This window comes from Camelina sativa, chromosome 1, assembly GCF_030686135.1.
Source record: "Camelina sativa cultivar CO46 ecotype springtype chromosome 1, ASM3068613v1".
Taxonomy (NCBI): Eukaryota; Viridiplantae; Streptophyta; class Magnoliopsida; order Brassicales; family Brassicaceae; genus Camelina; species Camelina sativa.
The window spans coordinates 2,445,672-2,465,863 of NC_141880.1; the positions used below are offsets into that span (position 1 = coordinate 2,445,672).

Below are 20,192 nucleotides of genomic sequence, written 5' to 3' on the forward strand. Positions count from 1 at the left end.
TTTCCTCAATGGAAACATAATATTTAACGTTATTCGTTTAATTATTAATATTCTAACGACGAAGCTCATAATTGGTTCCACCATGTTTAATATTTAACCCAAGATATGACACAAACAAACAAAATAAAGACATCATAAAATATTTTTAAAAGATATATCATAATGACTTTGGTACTATAGAAAACGGATAATCCAAGTGATATCACTTTTTAGGAACTATGTCTATAGAGCATGTATATGGAAAATAAAATGAACTAGTGTGTGTGTGAGTGTGAAAGCCTTTCTTTGGGTTCAAAAGAAGACATATAAAAAATGATTGTCATATTCGAAGTCACGTGGCAAAATCTGGTTGGTTCTAATCTGGGCTTTGAGTTTAAGGTGGCCATTAAGGGGTTTATTCATTGGAAAGTTAATTGTTCGATAAAATATATGTTAAGTGATGATAACCCACCACTTAATATGTCCAAAAACCTTAGTTAATTATTGATAACGCATTATTGTACGGATCGTTACACCAGTATCTAGACAAAACCGTGTCGTTACTCGGCACCACGTCAGAAACACTATGTTTTCTATGTACAACCTCTCATTCTCTGTTCTCACTCAGTTCTGTTAAAAAAACTCATACAGTTTAGAAAAAATAACACCAGGATCCCAATATGAGTGGCATGGTGTAGTTTTAGAGCCTGAATCAATAAAAAATGAGAAGATTACTTTTCGAAGAGAAAATGTTGGAATGTTATTGGAGCATATTATAAAAAAAAAAAAAAAAAGCTAGCTAGTTAGCTATCAGTTATAAGCCACGCATGATACCTAATTAGTTTTAGACTTTTAGTTGTGTATAGTTATAAAAATAATTATGGATTTTGTTACACATATATGGCTTTAAGCTTGGGTATCTATTATTGCAGTAAATATATGTATTCATGTTTTTTTTTATTGGATACGAAGCTTTATTTGTCTTTTATTTTTCTTTTCGCAGTCCATACATAATTGCAAAGCCTTCAAGAAAACTGTAGCGGAAGTCGTTTTCTTTCAGTATACCCCAACTTGATCATTTAAGCAATAATACTGCTTAATTTCCTCGTTTTTTCTCATCGAGTAGAGCCTCCTCCAAGCTTTGCATATATAACATAGAAGATATAATATATGCCCGCACATCTAATGGGATTGGCACGTGACAGAGAAGATAAAAAGGCACGTGCTTAAATAGTGAATGTGAGGGTAGACTTAAAGAGATGGCGGCGGCTGAGAAAAATGAAAAGATCATTCATAGGCGGTGTGGCCAGCAAGCAAGCAGCCGACGCCTAAAAGCCATCTCAAGACCGAGAGTGGTCCCAAAATCTGAACAACTCTTTCCTCAGCAATATCTTTGATTTGGAACTTAATTCAAATTCAGTCCAACATTGAAAATTTATATACTGATCCTACCAAGAATTTTCTGATCCGTTATCTCATCTAAAAAGTAAGTAGTTTTAAGGAGAACCACTTGTTGATTTTACTAAATGCTAATTAGACTACCACCACTTTACGTTTGGTAACGAAATGTTTACGTCAGTTTTTTTTTTCTTTTTTTTTTTCGTGATTAAACTCGTCAGTTCTTTTCTTTCTCAAAACTTCGAAAAACAAGTTCGATCCGTCCTTGATAAAGTTTGGAACGTATGGGTCAATGGGTCATGTGAACTTTTTCCCTTTTCAAACAAATATCTAGTGTAAATAAAATAAATGTTTATTTCATTCAGTTGGTTTTAATTCAAAATTCGTACTTATTATATATATGCCAACAACGAGACTTAATCTAATCAGATTTAGGTACATGTTAAGAGTTTTTCATTGAAAGTGAGAGGATTCTTACATTTCAATAGATATCTACATTCTTAGTTAATACTATTGTATTAACCCCCCCCCCCCCCCCCCCCCCCCCCCCCCCAAATATCCAATATACTAGCTAATGGGTTATATATGCGCATAGTTATGATCTATGTAAATATGGATATATATTAAGATTGGATGGAAAAAAACTATTCATCGAAAGCCTCTAGAACTAGTGGCTGACTTTTTTCCTCGGGTCGCTGTTGCGAACTTTATGATAATTTACTCGTAAATACAGAACATTAAACTCAGCAATATTATGTAACATGCAGCTAAAAAAAAAAACAATAATAATCATTGACGGTGTAAGATAAATTTATTGTCTATTCACACCAGGAAATGTAAATTCCTTTCATTAAAAAGAAAAACTCTTTTAAAAATCAAACTTGCAGTGTTAATCAACGTTTTTTCGGAAAAGACAGAACAGATAGAAAAACAGAAAACAGATTCAGATACATGGGACTAAAGCGTGCGCCACATGGCATCCGATGATTCGATGGGGTGGATAATATTCCATTCTTGGGGAAGAGGAGCACAAAGAAGAAGAGACCGATATTAGTCATTTGAATGGTCAAGGTCAACGCCTCCAGAGACTTACACGTCGGCGTCAACGTGTCTTTCCTTTGGGTCCAAACCTTTTCCGTTGCATACATTAACAATACCATATCTTAATCCGAAAACTGTGAAGTACATTGTATTTGGAAAAAATTTCACTTTCTTTTTCGTCTTTAATTTCTACATAGAAGAATATGCTAATGGTATTTTGAAGTATATATGACAATAATATACGAATGAATAGGATACGATCATACGAATGTAAAATCTTACGGGGCTTAATATTTTTTTTTTTTTGCAAATATTACCGGGCTTAATATTTCTTTCATTCAATTTTTATATACTAACGCATCCAGAATCAGAATATAGATAGTGTGGAAGAGCACACTATATGTATTGTGGATTAAATAATGATTTAAATATACATGCATGCATGTGTATATATATATATATATGAATATTAATTTCGATGTAGTTTTTGTGTATGAGGATAATTTGTTCCGATCGTTATGGAAAAAAACTATAAACTGTTTTAACCCCAAAAGAAAAAAAAAAATACTACTATTAGATAGTTTCTTATTATAATATTGCCATATTGAGGAAATCGGTTACTTTTTTTATGCCAAAAATGAGATAATATTATAATTTAAAGGAAACAATTAATTAATGGTTTATTCCATGCATGTAATCACAATTTATACTAATAAAAAGTACGAGCAATACGTCTACATAGGATTTTAAACAACTAATAGAAATTTAACATATCACTTATTAACATTTTATACAATTTACAGAATTTTATATATTACAAATAATTTTAAACAATCTATCATGATTTGACATGTCATTCATTAACATTTTTTAAATTTACAGAATTTTTTAGAAAAAGGAAATTTTAAATTTATTGAAATCAAAAAACTAAGCACAATATCCCACATCGGCTAGAAATTTTTTAAACAATGGTTCAGAACCAGTATAAATAAGATTAATATGCTTCCAACAACGAATGAGCAGGAAAACTTGATTTATCAGACGTCCAAGTTTAAAAGTTTTATTTGGTTTGATCTGGTTTTTGATTTGATCAAATTAAAACTTTAAACAGTTTCAAAAAAATATTATAATATTTTAAAAATTTAAAAGTTTAAATATTAAAAATATTGAAATGTTTAAAAGTTTTTAACTTTTAAAAAGTTTTTAAATATTATAAGTTTTAAATTTTAAAAGTTTAAAATATTATAAATATTAAAAAATTGAAAAAGTTCAAATTTTATATTTCGAAACCTTTTAAAAGTTTAAAATATTATAAATATTGATGCAAAACATAAATTATCTTATTTATCTACATTTGTGTTTTTTATTTCTTATGAACTGTAAAATATATTTTTGTGTATGATTTTATAGATGAGTTGATATTCTTTCATTAATTTTTTATTTTTGGGTCTAAGGAAGAAGGATTGACATCGCAAGACCTTAATTTGATGTTTGAGTCAAATTTTGAGGTTTAAAGAAGAAAGATGGACGACAAACACACACGTTTTATTAGCTATACATAGGCATGACCAGGGTTCCGGTTGTCGCGGTTAAGGTTTATTAACCATCGGTTATGGTTAGAAATTTTTGTAACCTTAACGAGAACCGTTTAACAAACGGTTAAACAGTTACGTTTAAATACGGTTACGGTTCAAGCGGTTACTGTTATATATGATTACGGTTGTTTGATAATATAATACGGTTGATATTATTTGATGATATAATATAATTGATATTATTTATTTATAATTAATATGTTCTTATAGTGTACTCATATTTCTATATATCATATGATTCATATTAAATAAATAATTATTAGTATATTTTATTATGTTTTTAAAATATTATAAACCAAGTAAGGATTTTGGTTTGAGAAGTTTCTAAACGGTGGATCTAAAACCAAATAAGTATATGGATAAAATTGTCAATAATTGAGTGCATGTGTTGACTATGCTGGTAATCATGAATTTCACAAAATTTACGAGAAAAGAAATGATTTTTTAATTGGAGTTTGATGGATTAACAAGTTGTGTGGTAATCTAAAAATTTTTTTTTAGTGGAAGAATGTGAAGAAGTTGACGAGGAAGAAGAAGAAAAAAAGTATAACGAAGAACCAAATGGTAAAAGTTACGATGACAATTAACACAAAATTTTACAATGAAAATGATAAGAAAGAATAAGAAAACATTAAATAAAAACACGAAAACATAGGTGGTAGCGATCAATTAAATATGAAAACGAGTTAAATTCATGATTCTTAAATTGTTTCGTTTTTCTGGTGGTCAAAGAAAATGGTTTAGGATATGTGAGGTCATTAGTTTGATTTGCCTCGTCTGGACGTCAAGTTAAATTTATGATTTTTTTATCAGATTTGATTTTATAACACAACTGATTTTTATATTTTTAAAAATTGTGTATCTGAAATTTAATTATTTTCCTTAGTACTAATTTTAATTTTTTTTATAAGATAATATTTTATTACCGTAATCAATCATATATAATTTTTATCAAAATATATCAAATAAACTCACGCGTAGCGTGGGTTCAAAACCTAGTTTATTGAAAGATCAAAGTTATTCGTAAAAGTTAAGTTTTATGACATTATTTAAGAAATACTAATAAACCATATCAAAAACTTTAGTCTTATTAATCAATTGCTTTAACTTTCATCTGTTCGTTTCTTTGTTTCTTTTTATAGAAACAAAGCATTTTAATGCCACAAAAGTCTTTAAGCACTTGCGAAAAAAAACATGCTAATCACGTGATAACACTAAAAAATAAAATTAATGCTTTATCAGAGAATCCATAACACTGAATCGAAACGCAACCCCAAAATATTAATCAAATTAACGAATACCCAAATCGTGTAATTGATACGACACATGAATATTCGGTTTAATTGAAACTTCATATTATTGCTAATCTAAGAAAGATATCGATTTTTCGGTTTCCGTAGTACCTTTGGACAAGAGGTTTATGTTTTGTCTGTCCGGTCGTAAGTTGATAGATACCTGCCTTGAAATTTGCCATACGTTAGCAACCACTTGTTTGTTTGTCTGTCTTTTGTGGTTATCTTTAGTTTCTTAATCAAAATGTTGATTCATATCAAACATTTTCGTTTAAATATCAATTTAAAAGTAATTTCAATATTCTGTTAGTTATTATTATATATGTAAGGATCGTAGGGTTTGTGAGATATATTTATGAATCTATGATGCTTAGCGTAAGTATTGAGATGATCCATGGTGTTAGCCGTTAGGACATGTGTGTAAATTCATGAATGTAACATATATACATATTTAAACTATCTTGTAGATTAAGATTAAGAGCATGTGCATCGCCGTCCCAATCGTCCGTCCTTCAGTATAAAATTATTAAATTTAAATAGAAATTCGCCAATTATCAAAGGGACGTTCCTTAAAAAGGGACTTTTTTTTCCGTCCTTCGTTACACACGTGGCAGCGTGTGCGTTGTTTTTGTTGTTTCTCTTCTCTCCGACTCTCTCTCGTCTCTATCTCTCTTGACGGCGATTCCTTTGGCCGCCGAATTCATCCGAGTCGTTGTTCTTTTGTGACTTGTCTCTATCTCTTTTGAGAATTCATCCGAGTCGTTGTCCGTTACGAGTTTGATTCTTCGGTATTTTTCTTTCTCTCTCGAGTTTGTCTCTCTCTTTTTCTTTCTCTCGATTTTTCTTTCTCTCTCTCTCGATTCTTCGGTATTTTTCTTTCTCACTCAAGTATGTTCCTCCTATTCGTCCTATTGGTCGAGGAGCTTATGGTTTTGTTTGGTACGAACCTTTTTACCACTTTTTTTTGGTATATGTTGATGAATCCTATTTCTAATTTGATTTGATAGGTTTTTGAACAGGGTTGTTTGAAAAAATTCGATCTTTTTGTTAATTGATGAATCTTATAATTGAATTTCTGAAGAGGCAGCTTTAGCTGTTGCGGAGATGGAGAAGGCCAAGTGCAGAGCTGCGATGGAAGCAGCTGAGAAAGCGCAGAGAATGGCGGAACTGGAAGGACAAAGAAGAAAGCAAGCAGAGATTAAAGCAAGAAGAGAATCTCAGGAGAAAGATCGTGCTCTTAGTGCTTTGGTACAGAACGATGTCCGGTACAGAAGATACTCTATTGAAGAGATTGAAGAGGCTACTGACAACTTTGCAAACAACAGAAAAATAGGAGAACGTGGGTATGGACGAGTCTATTACGGCACACTTGATCACACTCCTGTCGCAATCAAAGTCTTGAGACCTGATGCTGCTCAAGGAAAGAAACAGTTTACAAGAAGTCGAGGTGCTTCCAAAAATTTCATCACTTTGCGTCTTTTGGAGTTGATTGTGCTTTGATAACATACTTCAAGTTGTGAACTTTCTGATTTTAAAGTTTGAGAATTTGGAGTTGGGCAGATCCATTACACGGCGAGGTTTGCAGATGGGACGTTGTTTGATAGTAGCTATAAGCGGGCAAGACCACTTACTATGCGAATTGGTGTCGGCAAGGTACTACAAACTCCCAATGTGTTTCTTTGTTAGATTGACTTGCTACCAAAGTTTAAAGAGCTCTTTGTTATGGGAGTTGTAAGGTGGATTTGTTTCTTATAGTTTGATGTACTGATTAGGATTTGGTGATTCAGTTGATGAACAAAGTTTTGATCTGAATTGGAATACTAAGATCTATATAGAAGAAAAGTTTCAACCTTTAGGACTTCAACAATGTTTTTAATTGCAAAACAGCGGTTTCTAACTCTTTGTGTCTAAACATGATCAGGGATTCTTGGAGGCGAAGGAGTGCCACCTATGAGAGTAGGCAAGTACTGTAGTTTCCTTCGTTTAGTGTATTTATTAGGCTGAAGACACATTGGTGCGGTTATAATTTTGCAGGTGGAAAGCGTAAACTTCAGATTCCACCTCAGTTAGCTTATGGACCAGAGCCTGCAGGATGCTTTTCCGGTACTTCCAACTATATTCCTTGTAACATTTTTACTTGTATATGTAAAATGCTTAAAGTGATAGTTTGATTGTTGTGTTGGGTTTATGCAGGTGACTGTAACATACCTGGAAATGCAACTTTGCTATATGATATCAACTTTGCTTTTCCATCAATATTGGAATGGGAATCCCTTTGATGTTTGTATGTTGTGTGTTTTCAATTTTAAATGTTCTATGTTTTGTTTTTTTTTTCAAATCTTTTTGTAACTTTGTAATTTTCTTATGTTATTAATGTTAATGTTATATGTTTTATTTGAATTTAAACTTTAATATGATTTTACTTATTAATTTAAATATTTAATTTTAAATATTAAAAATAATATTATTTTTTACAGGGGACCAACTATTGAGGGACACCAATGCTCATACCAAAATTAAGAAACTCTGAAAATAAGATTAATATATTTGAGGGACCAAAGTTTTGTCCCAACCAATGCACATGCTCTAATGTATGTTTCCAGACTACATGAGTACGTATATATAATTTTATATATAGATAATTAACTTTATTAAACTTTTATGTACATAGTACATTAGTACTAGTTGCGAGTTTATGAACATATTTAAGACCATCATTTTTAGTAGAACCAGTTAACAGTTGCTCAGAAAAGAAAAAAAATAATATTTTAATATATAACTTATAAGAAAGTGACATCCGTAAAAATACACTTTGAGCAACGTTTCTTTCTTTCTCTTTCCTATTTATATTTTTTTATTAGTTTTTTATAAGAGAGTTTGAGAGAAGAAAGTTTTTTATAAGAGAGTTTGAGAGAAGAAACTATGATGTTCTAAACCACGAAATTAGAGAAGAAGAGACCCTTCCCATCAATAGGAAGACTACAATTTTTTTATTTATAAAAATATAAATTTTCGTAAAACAATTACAGAATGGGATTGTGGATAAGACCGTATAAGCTAAAAAATATATCAAGACGATAACCTGAAGAGCACGTTATATAATGACATGATCCTATCCCTTTCTAGGTTATTCAAAAGCAAACGTTTAGTATTAAACCCACATGCTTCAATCCTCGTGGTTAGGCATCTAATATGAACACTAATATAGATATTCTTACAATTTTGCAAATTTAACTTCTTCATTTTTTCTTCTTCCACCAAGTAATATATAGATAAGTCCAAACAAAGTATAAAAAGTAATATATAGATTATGTATGCACTGGTTATACATATTACAAAATTTGCTTGTCCGAATTGAACTTTCCAAAAAAGGTATGATAGCAAATATTGATCTTGGAGAAGTCTAAACTCCCCACTTTCGGATGAATGCATTTGAATTATGAATTATCAACTTGGAAAAGAAGATTTACTTAGATTTATCTATATTAGTCATTTCAAAAAAAAAGAAAAAAGCATCAGAAGAACCCATTTAAATGTTTAACAAACATTTAAGCTTCTACTAATGAAAGCATAAAATGGGCCACAGATATTTTGGTCCAATGGGCTAAGAGGCCTTAATTCTTTTAATGCGTTTATATAACACGCGCTAAACTATAGCGTGTGGGTGACGTTTAAGTGAATCGTGACAAATAGCAAGATTCATTTACGCCACAGACAAATTGCAAACCGAAACTGACCGCGGCGACGCGCTTGCATTAAAAATGAATATTTCAGACAACAAATACTTTTCATTTTATATCTGACTAATAGGATTATGCCACCTAGTGCACCGGTTTTGGCTTCTAAGGGTAGTTCCGTAATTAGAATCGCGCCAAGGGGACAATAAGGTTATCGTCATGTATTTCTCCACATTTTTATTTAACGAAGAATTCATGTGGGCTCTACCACCGGCCCAATCTGATCCAAACAGATACAGAGAACAATATTGTTAAATGTCATTTATATCCCTATCTGGAAGATAAAAATACAGATACTAGCTAGCAAACGAGACACGTAAAATAAGCTTATTTTCGTAATTTAAAAGATATGAAAATTTAAAAAAAAACATAAAGTGCACGCGCGTCAACATGTTCATGTAGTTTGACAATTTTGTCCACAGAGCTTTTTCTTTTTAAAGCAGCAACCTTTTACAAACGAAATGAATAGTCTCAGATTTCATCGTCTTCACCAAATCATTCTTCAGACAACAAATATCTTGCATTCATTCCTCGTATAAAAATCTCATTCTTTGATCGTCTTCTCTTCCCCCCTGTAAGTATATCCGATCTAAGTATTTGTTTAATTTTTACTTACCTCGAATTAGTTCAGACATTCTCCAATTCCTACGATCGGGTTCTTTTGTGTTTCGTCGATCAAGAAGCTGTAATCGGAGAGAATGAACAGTAGGAGCTGTATCTGTGTATCTGCTATGAAACCCTGTTGTAGATTTCTGATTAGTTTTAAAAGTTCTTCGCTTTTCGGGTTTTCTCCACCGAACTCGGGCAGATTGATCAATTCGTCGAAGCTACACTGTACAAAGATTGGTTCCAGAAGTATTAGATCTGGTGTTCATTGCCGTCGGAATGCTTTTTCTGATTCCGATTCCATTAGTTTTGGAGAAAGATCTAGAGTTTTTAAAGCTAGAGGTAGTATTAGTAGTAGTAGTAGAGGAAGAGGCTGCAGCAGGGGTGTATTATTAATTCCCCGTGTAGCTTCAGATTTTAGGAACCATTCGAGTTCTTCTTTAGATTCTCATGTAAATGATAATAAGAGATTCGAGAGTATGTTTGTGAAGCCACTGGTTTTCAAGGATGTGGAGAAATCTGAAGAGATATTTAAAAAGGAAAGTGGTAATGGCGGAGGAAAAGATACTAATTTTGGAAATGTGGGCGTAAGAAGGGAGACAGAACGTGGTTCGAGTCAGACTGAGGATGACAAGGAGGCGTGGAAGCTGCTTCGTGGTGCTGTGGTGAATTACTGTGGGTTTCCTGTGGGCACTGTAGCGGCTAAGGATCCCGGGGATAAGCAGACTTTGAACTATGATCAGGTGTCTATTCGAGATTTTGTTCCTTCGGCGTATGCTTTCTTGCTTGATGGGGAAGGGGCGATTGTAAGAAACTTTCTACTTCATACATTGCAGTTGCAGGTAACATTGTCCTGAACTTTTTTTGCTTGAAATGTTTGCTCTTGAGCTATCATCTGATTGTTTCTGCATTCTTTCCAATACAACCGGTTTTAGACTGTCTAAATCAACAACTTTAGAGATTGGAAACTGTTTAAGTTGGTTGGTCTTTACTCTTTAATACCCGCATTAACAAGTTTGCTATGTAAATGTTTGATTTTTAGAGGAGTGATGTTTCGCTTGATTCTTTCAAAAATTGTCTTACTTGCATGCACGCTCATTATTTGCCAATGGAATTTGATTTCTCATTCTAGGGAAGTTTAGCGGATTTTGAAAATGGGAAATGTATCTAGTTTGTTTACTGATTTATCTTGCCTAATGGAGAAAGGCAAGATCCAACGTTGCAGTTTCAGGTATGTCTTCTTATGTTTAAATTTGTTTAGTCCCGAAATGTTTGATTGCGTTTTTAATGATACTGTAATATTCTTTAAGACGCCACCAGGTTTCTTTTACCTCGTCTAAGGATTTGCCTGTTTGATTGCTCCCTTAGAAAAAATGCTTTTATTTGTTCAGATCTCCCAAACATTTGAAACCTTATTTGATTAAATTAGTTTTAAATCGTCTTGTTAAGATTCTTTGCTATTAAATACGGCTTTGATGAATTAGCTTTGGTCTAAAGATTTGCATTTCCTTGCCTGCTACACAGTTTCTGGTTCCTAGAAAGGTGTTTTGCCTTTTATTCGGTTGACTTCAGTTCTTGTGAATGTAATTTTAAGGCATTCGATATATGAATCTACACCGAAGTTTATAAGTCGAGCTTTGTGTTCTTTGGTTGTTATAGAGCTGGGAGAAAACAGTGGACTGTCACAGCCCTGGCCCAGGGCTAATGCCGGCGAGTTTTAAAGTGAAATCTGCGCCACTTGAGGGAAATGATGGTACATTTGAGGAGTTTTTAGATCCAGATTTTGGTGGATCTGCTATTGGACGTGTTAGCCCTGTTGACTCTGGTAACTCCTATGCTTTTGACATTTTCTGCTTATCATGGAGAAACAAACACTAGACAGTCCAGTAAACTAAATCTTTTTTCTTTTTTTCGAAAGTTGTGAATCTTTGACATTAGTGCAATGATTGAAATCCTTCTTAATTTTGCTATAGGTTTGTGGTGGATCATATTGTTGAGAGCTTATGGAAAACTCACTGGTGACTACACGTTGCAAGAGAGAGTTGATGTTCAAACAGGAATCAAGTTGATACTTAAGCTATGTCTAGCCGACGGTTTTGACATGTTCCCGACTCTTCTTGTCACTGACGGCTCATGTATGATTGATCGAAGAATGGGCATTCATGGGCATCCACTTGAAATCCAAGTAAAGTGACTGACTGATCATATATGATTGATGAAACAAGGAGCTTATAATAACTGATTATTAACAGTCATCATTTTTTCATCGCCAGGCATTATTCTACTCTGCTCTCCGTTGTGCTCGAGAGATGCTTATTGTGAATGATGGAACCAAGAACTTAGTTGCTGCTGTCAACAATCGCCTAAGTGCTTTATCATTCCATATTAGAGAGTACTATTGGGTCGATATCAAGAAAATCAACGAGATATATCGTTACAACACTGAGGAGTATTCAGCAGATGCAACCAACAAGTTCAACATATATCCAGATCAGATCCCTACTTGGCTTGTCGACTGGATTCCTGATAAAGGTGGTTACTTCATAGGAAATCTCCAGCCTGCCCACATGGATTTCAGATTCTTCACACTTGGAAACCTTTGGGCCGTTATTTCATCTCTGGGAAGTCAGGAACAGAATGAAGGAGTCATGACATTAATTGAAGAGAAGTGGGATGATCTTGTTGCTAACATGCCTCTCAAGATCTGTTTTCCGGCTCTAGAGAAAGAAGAATGGCGAATAATCACAGGCTCTGATCCAAAGAACACGTGAGCACCTTCAAAATACTTTTTCGTTTTTTGTTCTTTGGGAATTCTTCTGATCTTTGGTTTCATACTTGTAATTCCAGGCCTTGGTCATATCACAATGGCGGATCGTGGCCAACCCTCCTCTGGCAGGTATAAACAAACAAGCAAACATGCATCATTTAGCTGTGTTTTCAGATTGAATAAACTCTAAGAATGCATGGATTTTTGTAGTTTACATTGGCTTGTATCAAGATGGGTAAGCTAGAACTGGCGAAGAAAGCAGTTGCTGTAGCAGAGAAGAGGCTCAAGGAAGATGAGTGGCCTGAGTATTATGACACGAAAAGCGGGAGATTCGTGGGGAAACAATCAAGGCTTTATCAGACCTGGACCATTGCAGGCTTCTTGGCTTCTAAGAAACTCATAGAACAACCCGAGAAAGCATCACTCTTGTTCTGGGAAGAGGACTATCAGCTGCTCGAGACTTGTGTCTGTGGCCTGAGTAAAAGTAGCGGACGGAAGAACAAGTGTTCGCGTTTCCAACCTCCGAGATCATAGTTTCCTGAAACCCTAACTTGGCTCTTTTGTCTTGAAAGCTCCATATTTCAAGTTTTCAACATGTATAACTCATAAACAAAACATGAGAGCTTGTTGCATAAAGTTTCCAACCTCACATATAAATTACGTTCATAAGTTAGATACGCTTATCATTAACATTTTTTTTGTCAATTATAAATAGTTATAGTCTTGACTATGTGGATATTTTAACTGATGTAAACAAACTTTATTAGTGTCAAATAATTACATTATTTTTTTAAGAGAAATTACTCAGAATACCACTAAAAAGTTTTTTTTTCCAAAATACTACTCCTACATTTTAGTTTTTTTCCCAAAAATACCATAAAGACTCAAGGTGGAACTAGTAGTGGAGTAGACAAAGGGTTAAGACTGATGGTTGTTTTTGGGGGTTTTCCTTGATTTGCTAGGCTAACCCTTTTTTGTAGATCTTGCAACTGGAAGTTGTTAAAGGTTGGTAGGGAAGTATGACCGGGTTATACTGGGTAGATCAAATCTTCAATGTATCTAAACTATCGGTTTCAAAAGTTGAAGTAATATAATTACATATGACCAAAAAAAAAAAAACTCAAGGTGGAACTATAACTTAAGTTACCGACTATAGCTTTCCAAGCTGGCAAGAGGAAGAAGATTAGAAAATCTAAGTGGACCACTCACGAGAACATACCACTCAGTTCGGACAACAATCATAAATATATTACAACCTCAAGTTATATATGCGAGAATTAAAATTTCAAATTTTAAAAGAAAATGAATCAAAAATCTCAAAAAGAAACAATAAACAACACATATGTCACATCATGTCAAGTTGGAACTCGGAATGTATTGTCATTAATCAAATTGGAGACTATATAACTTTCACAAATTACAACCACAAGTTATTATGTAAGAAAAAAAATCTCAAAAAAGAAACAATCAACACATATATCACATGTCAAGTTGGAAGGTATTATCCTTAATCGAATTGGAGTCTAGCTTTCAATAAATTAGCACTTAACAACATAGATGTATTGTTATTGTATAGTAGTACTTACTGGAAAAGATAAGGTTTAAAGTGGAAAGACCTGGCAAAGCGATTAAGATTCAAAGAGACGTACACGGACTGTGGAGCTAAGCCACCCACACGAACACGATAAGGTAGAGCGAACAGCAAAGTGATCACCACCACCCAACCACTTTCACGTCACGCCGTTTCAATGGGCCTTTAATGGGCTCTCCTTTTTCATAAACCCGTTTTGTTTTATCTTTCTACGCGCCGGTACAAACCATAAAAAAAGTTCCGGTCGTCAATTTCACCATCGGGCGACGATTATGGAATTAGTCGCATTGCTCATAAAGGTCGCCGGTCTTTTGGCCACTATCACCGTCGGAGCCAACGCATACTCCTACTCTCGTTTCCGTCGCCAGAGCCTCTCTAAGTTTCGCTCTCCAATCGACGAATCTAAAGAAGTTCTCGCCGATTTCAATTCCATTGGTAAGAAGCAAAGCAGCTCTTGAAATGTGTTCTTCCTTTTGGTTAAAAGATTTTTGGATTCAGAATTAATCAGAAGCAATCTCCTATACGTTTTTATCAGTTTTATGTAGAAATTGAAATCAAATTTTGTGATGGAATTGCTTTTTAACATGTTTGTATGTTTTCAGAACACAAGGAAGGCAAATTCTTCTTTGGGTTGGCTACTGCTCCTGCTCATGCTGAGGACGATCTTGATGATGCTTGGCTCCAGTTTGCAAAAGAAACACCATGTTCAGATGCAGAGGTCACTGATAAGAAAGCTAAGAGGAAGAAAGTTAAGCTTGCTGTGGGAGCTATAACCAAAGGTTTGGCGAAGAACTCACATGGGAAAGAAGATAAGTCTGCAGCTGATAAGCCACCCGTTAAAAATGTAGCTGCTTGGCATAACGCTCCCCATGCGTGAGATTTCTAACATCAGATTTTTACCAAGATAGTTGAATGCATGTATTGTAAGCACTAGTTTTGACAGCTCAAACTTGGATTTTCTCAAATTCTGTCTCAGGGAGGAAAGGCTTAAATTTTGGTCAGATCCTGACAAAGAAGTGAAGCTAGCCAAAGATACTGGCGTTACTGTCTTTAGAATGGGAATTGATTGGTCTAGGATCATGCCAGTAGAGCCTACCAAAGGAATTAAGGAAGCAGTGAGTCTAGAATACATAAACCTTGTCTCTGGATATGCTTCTTGTAGAGAACGTACCTCACCTTTTGTGCTTTGTAGGTTAACTATGAGGCCCTTGAACACTACAAATGGATACTTGGTAGAGTTCGTTCAAATGGAATGAAGGTGATGCTAACTTTGTTTCATCATTCATTGCCACCTTGGGCTGCTGATTATGGTGGCTGGAAAATAGAGAAGACAGTTGACTACTTTATGGAATTTACCAGGTGACTTTCTCTTTAAATGAGCTTTATTTATGGAAATTATGTAGGTCTTAATCATCTACATGGCAGGCTTGTTGTGGATTCCATGTACGATTTGGTAGACTCTTGGGTGACATTTAATGAACCCCATGTCTTCACCATGCTTACCTACATGTGTGGATCTTGGCCGGGTAACAACCCTGATTTTCTGGAGATAGCTACATCTACTCTACCTATGGGTGTATTTCATCGAGCCTTACACTGGATGGCTGTTGCTCACTCAAAGGCCTATGACTACATTCACGGGAAATTGTTAGTTTACCTCTTTTTTTCTTAAAAAAATTCCATAGAAATTTCTCTCACTAGCACATCTTAATAGCTTCCAACTCTTATTTTGCAGTTCTTTGAAAAAACCTTTGGTAGGGGTTGCACACCATGTCTCCTTTATGCGACCATATGGGCTCTTTGATATCGGGGCCGTTACTATTACAAATTCTCTCACTATGTTTCCATATATCGATAGCATTTGTGAGAAGTTGGATTTCATAGGCATCAACTACTACGGACAGGTAAGAGAGCTAAGAGTTCAAATTGCTTTTAGGTCTCAAATTTGGATCAATTATTTCTCTCGAATAAGTATGTTGGAATCTGACTCCGAGAAATCAGGAAGCAGTGTGTGGTGCTGGACTAAAGCTTGTAGAGACTGATGAATACAGTGAATCTGGAAGAGGGGTATATCCTGATGGTCTCTACCGCGTGTTGTTGATGTTCCACGAGAGATACAAACATCTGAAAGTTCCTTTCATCATCACAGAAAATGGCGTGTCTGATGAGACAGATGTGATTCGACGACCTTACCTGATCGAGCATCTCCTTGCCCTTTATGCTGCAATGCTTAAGGTTTTTGTCCCTAAAACTCGTTGAGTTATCCAAACGTGATTAACTACTTAAATGTTGATATTTGGTAGTGTTGTTGTGACTGGCTGGCCCAGTCCCATTTTGAGCCTGACCTGTTATGAGCTTAATCTAAGCTTCAAAACCCTACCATGATTTCGGCTCACTGGTAAGCCTGGAAATCATTACGAAAAATGGTGGGTACCTGGCTCATCCAGCACGTGACGGGGTTAGACTCAAAATGGTTCACGCTTTGGGTCCGCCATAACAACTCTAGGTATTGGCATATCTCTCACTGTGTTTGTGGCTTTTACGACAGGGTGTCCCTGTGCTTGGTTACATATTCTGGACTATTTCCGACAACTGGGAATGGGCTGATGGATATGGTCCAAAATTTGGACTTGTTGCGGTTGACCGATCCCATAATCTTGCTCGAACCCTTCGGTCGTCGTACCATCTCTTCTCCAAGGTTTATCATTATAACCCCTTGTGGTTTCCACTACACTTGAGATCACCAGATTGCTGTTCTTCTTAAATGGCTTTTGTGTGTTTCTCTTTTCTTTCCTGCCCTCCAGATAGTTAAAAGCGGAAAAGTCACTCGTAAAGATCGGTCTCTTGCATGGAACGAACTCCAGAAAGCTGCCAAAGCAGGAAAACTACGGCCATTCTATCGAGCCGTTGATAATCATAGTCTTATGTACGCAGGTTGGTTACAGCATCCACCTTACGTTCTACAGTATTTTTTTCCAACTTTTGCGGTATAATCTTACTTCCAATGCTGTGTTTGTTAAAAAGATGGTCTCGACAAGCCTCAATGGAGACCTATCGTTGACCGTGACTGGCGTTTTGGTCACTACCAAATGGATGGTCTTCAAGACCCGTTGAGTCGCGTGGCTCGAACCCTTCTCATATGGCCGGTTATCATGAAAAAGAGGATAAGAAAAGTGAAGATCAAGCACACTGATGATGCTGGGCTCATTCTACATCCCGCTTTAGCCTCACCCTTTGACTAGAGAAAGAGAGTAGATAAAACCCGAGTGCAAAAAAAACTCGTTTCCCTGTACGATTTGCCAAACCTCCTTTGGCGCAATTAGAAACGATTCACTATCTTGTTGTTAATGTTTAAATAAAGGCACAACGACACGATGTTCAAACGTTTGCCTACGGATGAGGCGCTGTTTTCACCTACGCGTCGGTTCGACCAATGAATAGCAAGCTTAACCGACCCACTGTCCGGTTATTATGCTTAGCTTCATTCCTTACTCGGGATAGAAACGGCAAGTATTCAGATACAGAAAGAGGGATACTTCACGACTTTTCTTGTTAATAACTTAAGGATGGTGTGGGCTAGGTCGGCCCATTTTAATTTTGAACTGTCCGTGAATGTTTTACTCGAAGACTTGAACTCCACGCTATTCACAGAGATCAACTCAACGGTTTCTAATTTTGACGCGTGAGAAAAAACACACAAACGCCTCCTCCTCGCGTTGTGTGTCTAAAGAAAATAAAAAAAACAGCAGGACGTTGTATTACATAAATTAGAAACGAGGTGTTGTTTTGGAGTTTACCTTTTTTTTTTCCGTTTGTTTGGCGTTGACCAATCTTGACCAGACTCCCCCATAAAATAAGCGTGTTCGTGTTGCCACGGTCTCTTTCTCTATCGCTGCCCTCAGTCACTCTGTTCTCTTCTCTAATTTGCTTCTGTAAAAGCAAAGTCTCTAGAAACTTCATCTTCATTCAGTATTTTTCTCGTTTCTTTGCATCAAAAATTGATTACTGATGATGACGAGCGATGGCTTCTGGCGCGGCGGCGACCGAGTTGAGGTGGAACGACTCGTTTCCGGCGCGAAGACGTACTTTCCGGCGACTGTGGTCAGCACGCCTTCGGTGAGAAAGAATCACGTTTTGGTGGAGCACGAATCCCTAATGGTTGGAGGTTCCGTACGTATGAAGGAGTACGTTATTCCCACGCGCCTTCGCCCATCTCCGCCGCGTGACCTCAACCGACGGTTCAAAGCTAAAGATGAGGTTGACGTCTTCAGAGACACCGAGGGTTGCTGGGTTAGAGGCAATGTCACGACCGTACTTGGAGATTCAAGGTACATTGTGGAGTTTAAAGGGGGAAATCGTCCAGAGATAGAGGTTGATCAGGTCGATTTGAGGCTGCACCGTGAATGGCAACATGGTTCGTGGGTTCCCTCTCTTTTTCAACAGGTAAAAATTTCTCTGCTTTTGAATTGAATCTATTAGGGTTTCAAGTACAATTTATGTCTGATTTTGCAACTTTTCAATTGTTATTTGTGGAAAGTTTTTGACACCCTGTGACGAAGATTTAGAGCTTCTAGATACATTCTATCTTTGGCTTTTTGATTGATATGTTTTAAGATTTGGAATGGGAGTAGGATACATCAAAGGTTTCACGACTTTAATTCTATGTTTTCTAATTTAGGATCAAGCGCAGTGACTAATATGTTATAATTAGATTTGTTGGGGTTTTAGCTCAATATACTCACACTGCTTTTTATTTTTATTTTCAGAGCAATGTTTTGGAACCGACTCCCCAACGTATTAAACTGAAGATAAAAATCAAGACAAGAGACAATCAATATGAGAAGGGAGCTCTTGTGGAAGTCAGAAGTGAAGAAGAAGTTTACAAGGGTTCTTGGTATTGTGCACGTATACTTTGTTCATTAGGTGACGGTAAGTACATTGTTGAGCACTTGAAATTTAGTAGAGATGACGGTGAGTCGCTCCCATTGAGAGATGTTGTAGAAGCACAGAACATGAGACCAGTTCACCCTCCCCAAGTTTCTCATGTTGTGTGCTATGAACCAGGGAATGAAGTTGATGTTTGGTTCAACAAACGGTGGTGGATTGGTCGTGTTTCCAATGTTCTCGGAGGAGGTTCCAAGTATTCTGTTTTTATCACCTCAAGAGGGGAAGAACCGACAGTGCTAAATTTCAACTTAAGGCCCCACAAAGATTGGATCAATGGAGCATGGAGTAATACTTCCAAATCCAAGGTATTGACTGATCTTGTTATTGGTTTAAGATCTAAGTGTTTATGCCGTCATACTTACAGTTTGTGTATACCTTGTTATGTGCAGGGAGAATGTAACAGACCTCCATTTAAGAAGCTCAAATCCTGTGAGAGAGCAGATATGATGTTTAAAGATGGAATGATGGTGGAAGTTAGAAGCGATGAACGAGGTTACGAAGGCTCATGGTTCTCTGCGAAGATCATAAGTTACTTAGGGGAAAACAGATACACAGTGGAGTATCAAACACTGAAAACAGATGATGAAAGAGAGTTGTTGAAGGAAGAAGCAAGAGGTTCAGATTTAAGACCTATTCCTCCTCCGCTGATTCCAAAGGCATATCGATATGAATTGTATGAAGAGGTGGATGCTTGGTACAATGAAGGATGGTGGTCTGGTCGAGTCTATACGAGAAATCACAACTACACGAGATACGGTGTCTACTTCAAGACGAATAATGAGAGATTGGAGTTTGCTTACAGTGATCTAAGGCCTTGCCAAGTGTGGAGAAACGGAAAGTGGAGTCGTGCTTAAAGATGAGAATAAGTTGACTGACTTCAGTTACAATTATAAGAAGATAAGAAAACTAAGTTGTTTATAAGCAGTAGCACTGTTTTGTTTATATAACAATTATGAAGTTGGTTGATGTCGTTAATTGTATAACTTCTAGTGAGAGAGGTCACGTGTTAAATTTTCTCTTAGTTCCGTGTTTTGTAGTGAGCTTTTAACAATGTTTTTCAATTCCATTTTTATTGAAATTCTTGGAAGTGATGAGTGTGTTAACATTAACAAATGGAATGTAACAAGTAAGAAAACCTGAAGTAAAAATATACAAGTTCTATCAAATACAGTTTCTTAAATATCCTTTCCTCGGTAGATAATGGAGAGAGTTCTTCCACTCTACTTGTTTTAAACTTGC

At 35.7% G+C, this 20,192-nt stretch overlaps 4 protein-coding genes across 13 annotated transcripts; all 4 read left to right on the forward strand.

Moving 5' to 3' along the window:
• Positions 1-5,868: 5,868 nt before the first annotated feature.
• Positions 5,869-7,705, forward strand: LOC147949484 (U-box domain-containing protein 34-like). 7 transcript variants are annotated; one of them, XM_087450523.1, is made up of 6 exons: positions 5,907-6,244; positions 6,313-6,752; positions 6,866-6,958; positions 7,227-7,261; positions 7,340-7,408; positions 7,499-7,705. In XM_087450523.1, the coding sequence occupies exons 3-6, from the start codon at positions 6,891-6,893 to the stop codon at positions 7,582-7,584; spliced, it is 258 nt and encodes an 85-aa protein (XP_087306649.1). In that variant the 5' UTR covers positions 5,907-6,244; positions 6,313-6,752; positions 6,866-6,890; the 3' UTR covers positions 7,585-7,705. The 7 variants fall into 7 exon arrangements, with proteins under 7 accessions (XP_087306647.1, XP_087306649.1, XP_087306655.1 ...); XM_087450529.1 differs by having other exon boundaries at positions 6,325-6,752; XM_087450531.1 differs by having other exon boundaries at positions 5,907-6,093; positions 6,387-6,752.
• A 1,735-nt stretch (positions 7,706-9,440) lies between these two features.
• LOC104724343 (alkaline/neutral invertase C, mitochondrial) lies at positions 9,441-13,215 on the forward strand. Of its 3 annotated transcripts, none has more exons than XM_087470163.1 (7): positions 9,445-10,490; positions 10,781-10,879; positions 11,308-11,473; positions 11,622-11,833; positions 11,922-12,415; positions 12,496-12,544; positions 12,626-13,215. In XM_087470163.1, exons 3-7 carry the CDS (start codon positions 11,353-11,355, stop codon positions 12,947-12,949), a joined length of 1,200 nt encoding a protein of 399 aa, XP_087326289.1. In that variant the 5' UTR covers positions 9,445-10,490; positions 10,781-10,879; positions 11,308-11,352; the 3' UTR covers positions 12,950-13,215. The 3 variants fall into 3 exon arrangements, with proteins under 3 accessions (XP_010441142.2, XP_087326289.1, XP_087326321.1); XM_087470195.1 differs by having other exon boundaries at positions 9,506-10,490; positions 10,855-10,879; XM_010442840.3 differs by lacking the exon at positions 10,781-10,879 and having other exon boundaries at positions 9,441-10,490.
• Positions 13,216-13,820: 605 nt separating this feature from the next.
• On the forward strand, positions 13,821-17,389 carry LOC104724426 (galactolipid galactosyltransferase SFR2, chloroplastic). Its single transcript, XM_010442943.3, has 10 exons — positions 13,821-14,441; positions 14,609-14,879; positions 14,983-15,121; positions 15,199-15,365; positions 15,432-15,653; positions 15,742-15,910; positions 16,008-16,241; positions 16,555-16,704; positions 16,811-16,940; positions 17,031-17,389. The coding sequence occupies exons 1-10, from the start codon at positions 14,279-14,281 to the stop codon at positions 17,246-17,248; spliced, it is 1,863 nt and encodes a 620-aa protein (XP_010441245.1). The 5' UTR covers positions 13,821-14,278; the 3' UTR covers positions 17,249-17,389.
• A 491-nt stretch (positions 17,390-17,880) lies between these two features.
• Positions 17,881-20,040, forward strand: LOC104724507 (protein AGENET DOMAIN (AGD)-CONTAINING P1-like). Of its 2 annotated transcripts, XM_087470296.1 has the most exons (4): positions 17,881-18,449; positions 18,773-18,935; positions 19,071-19,258; positions 19,343-20,040. In XM_087470296.1, the coding sequence occupies exons 1-4, from the start codon at positions 18,015-18,017 to the stop codon at positions 19,805-19,807; spliced, it is 1,251 nt and encodes a 416-aa protein (XP_087326422.1). In that variant the 5' UTR covers positions 17,881-18,014; the 3' UTR covers positions 19,808-20,040. The 2 variants fall into 2 exon arrangements, with proteins under 2 accessions (XP_087326422.1, XP_010441337.1); XM_010443035.3 differs by having other exon boundaries at positions 18,773-19,258.
• The last annotated feature ends 152 nt before the right edge of the window (positions 20,041-20,192 follow it).

Excerpts from the sequence above, each read along its gene's own strand:
- LOC147949484 (XM_087450512.1), top strand. The coding sequence starts at position 6,196 with ATGTTCCTCCTATTCGTCCTATTGGTCGAGGAGCTTATGGTTTTGTTT. Across the intron at positions 6,245-6,386 it reads GGAGCTTATGGTTTTGTTTG|AGGCAGCTTTAGCTGTTGCG; the intron begins GTACGAACCTTT and ends GAATTTCTGAAG. Across the intron at positions 6,753-6,865 it reads ACAGTTTACAAGAAGTCGAG|ATCCATTACACGGCGAGGTT; the intron begins GTGCTTCCAAAA and ends GGAGTTGGGCAG.
- LOC104724343 (XM_010442840.3), top strand. The coding sequence starts at position 9,741 with ATGAACAGTAGGAGCTGTATCTGTGTATCTGCTATGAAACCCTGTTGT. Across the intron at positions 11,474-11,621 it reads TGTTAGCCCTGTTGACTCTG|GTTTGTGGTGGATCATATTG; the intron begins GTAACTCCTATG and ends ATTTTGCTATAG. Across the intron at positions 11,834-11,921 it reads GGCATCCACTTGAAATCCAA|GCATTATTCTACTCTGCTCT; the intron begins GTAAAGTGACTG and ends TTTCATCGCCAG.
- LOC104724426 (XM_010442943.3), top strand. The coding sequence starts at position 14,279 with ATGGAATTAGTCGCATTGCTCATAAAGGTCGCCGGTCTTTTGGCCACT. Across the intron at positions 15,366-15,431 it reads TACTTTATGGAATTTACCAG|GCTTGTTGTGGATTCCATGT; the intron begins GTGACTTTCTCT and ends TCTACATGGCAG. Across the intron at positions 16,705-16,810 it reads CGTACCATCTCTTCTCCAAG|ATAGTTAAAAGCGGAAAAGT; the intron begins GTTTATCATTAT and ends CCTGCCCTCCAG.
- LOC104724507 (XM_010443035.3), top strand. The coding sequence starts at position 18,015 with ATGATGACGAGCGATGGCTTCTGGCGCGGCGGCGACCGAGTTGAGGTG. Across the intron at positions 18,450-18,772 it reads TTCCCTCTCTTTTTCAACAG|AGCAATGTTTTGGAACCGAC; the intron begins GTAAAAATTTCT and ends TTTTATTTTCAG. Across the intron at positions 19,259-19,342 it reads GTAATACTTCCAAATCCAAG|GGAGAATGTAACAGACCTCC; the intron begins GTATTGACTGAT and ends TGTTATGTGCAG.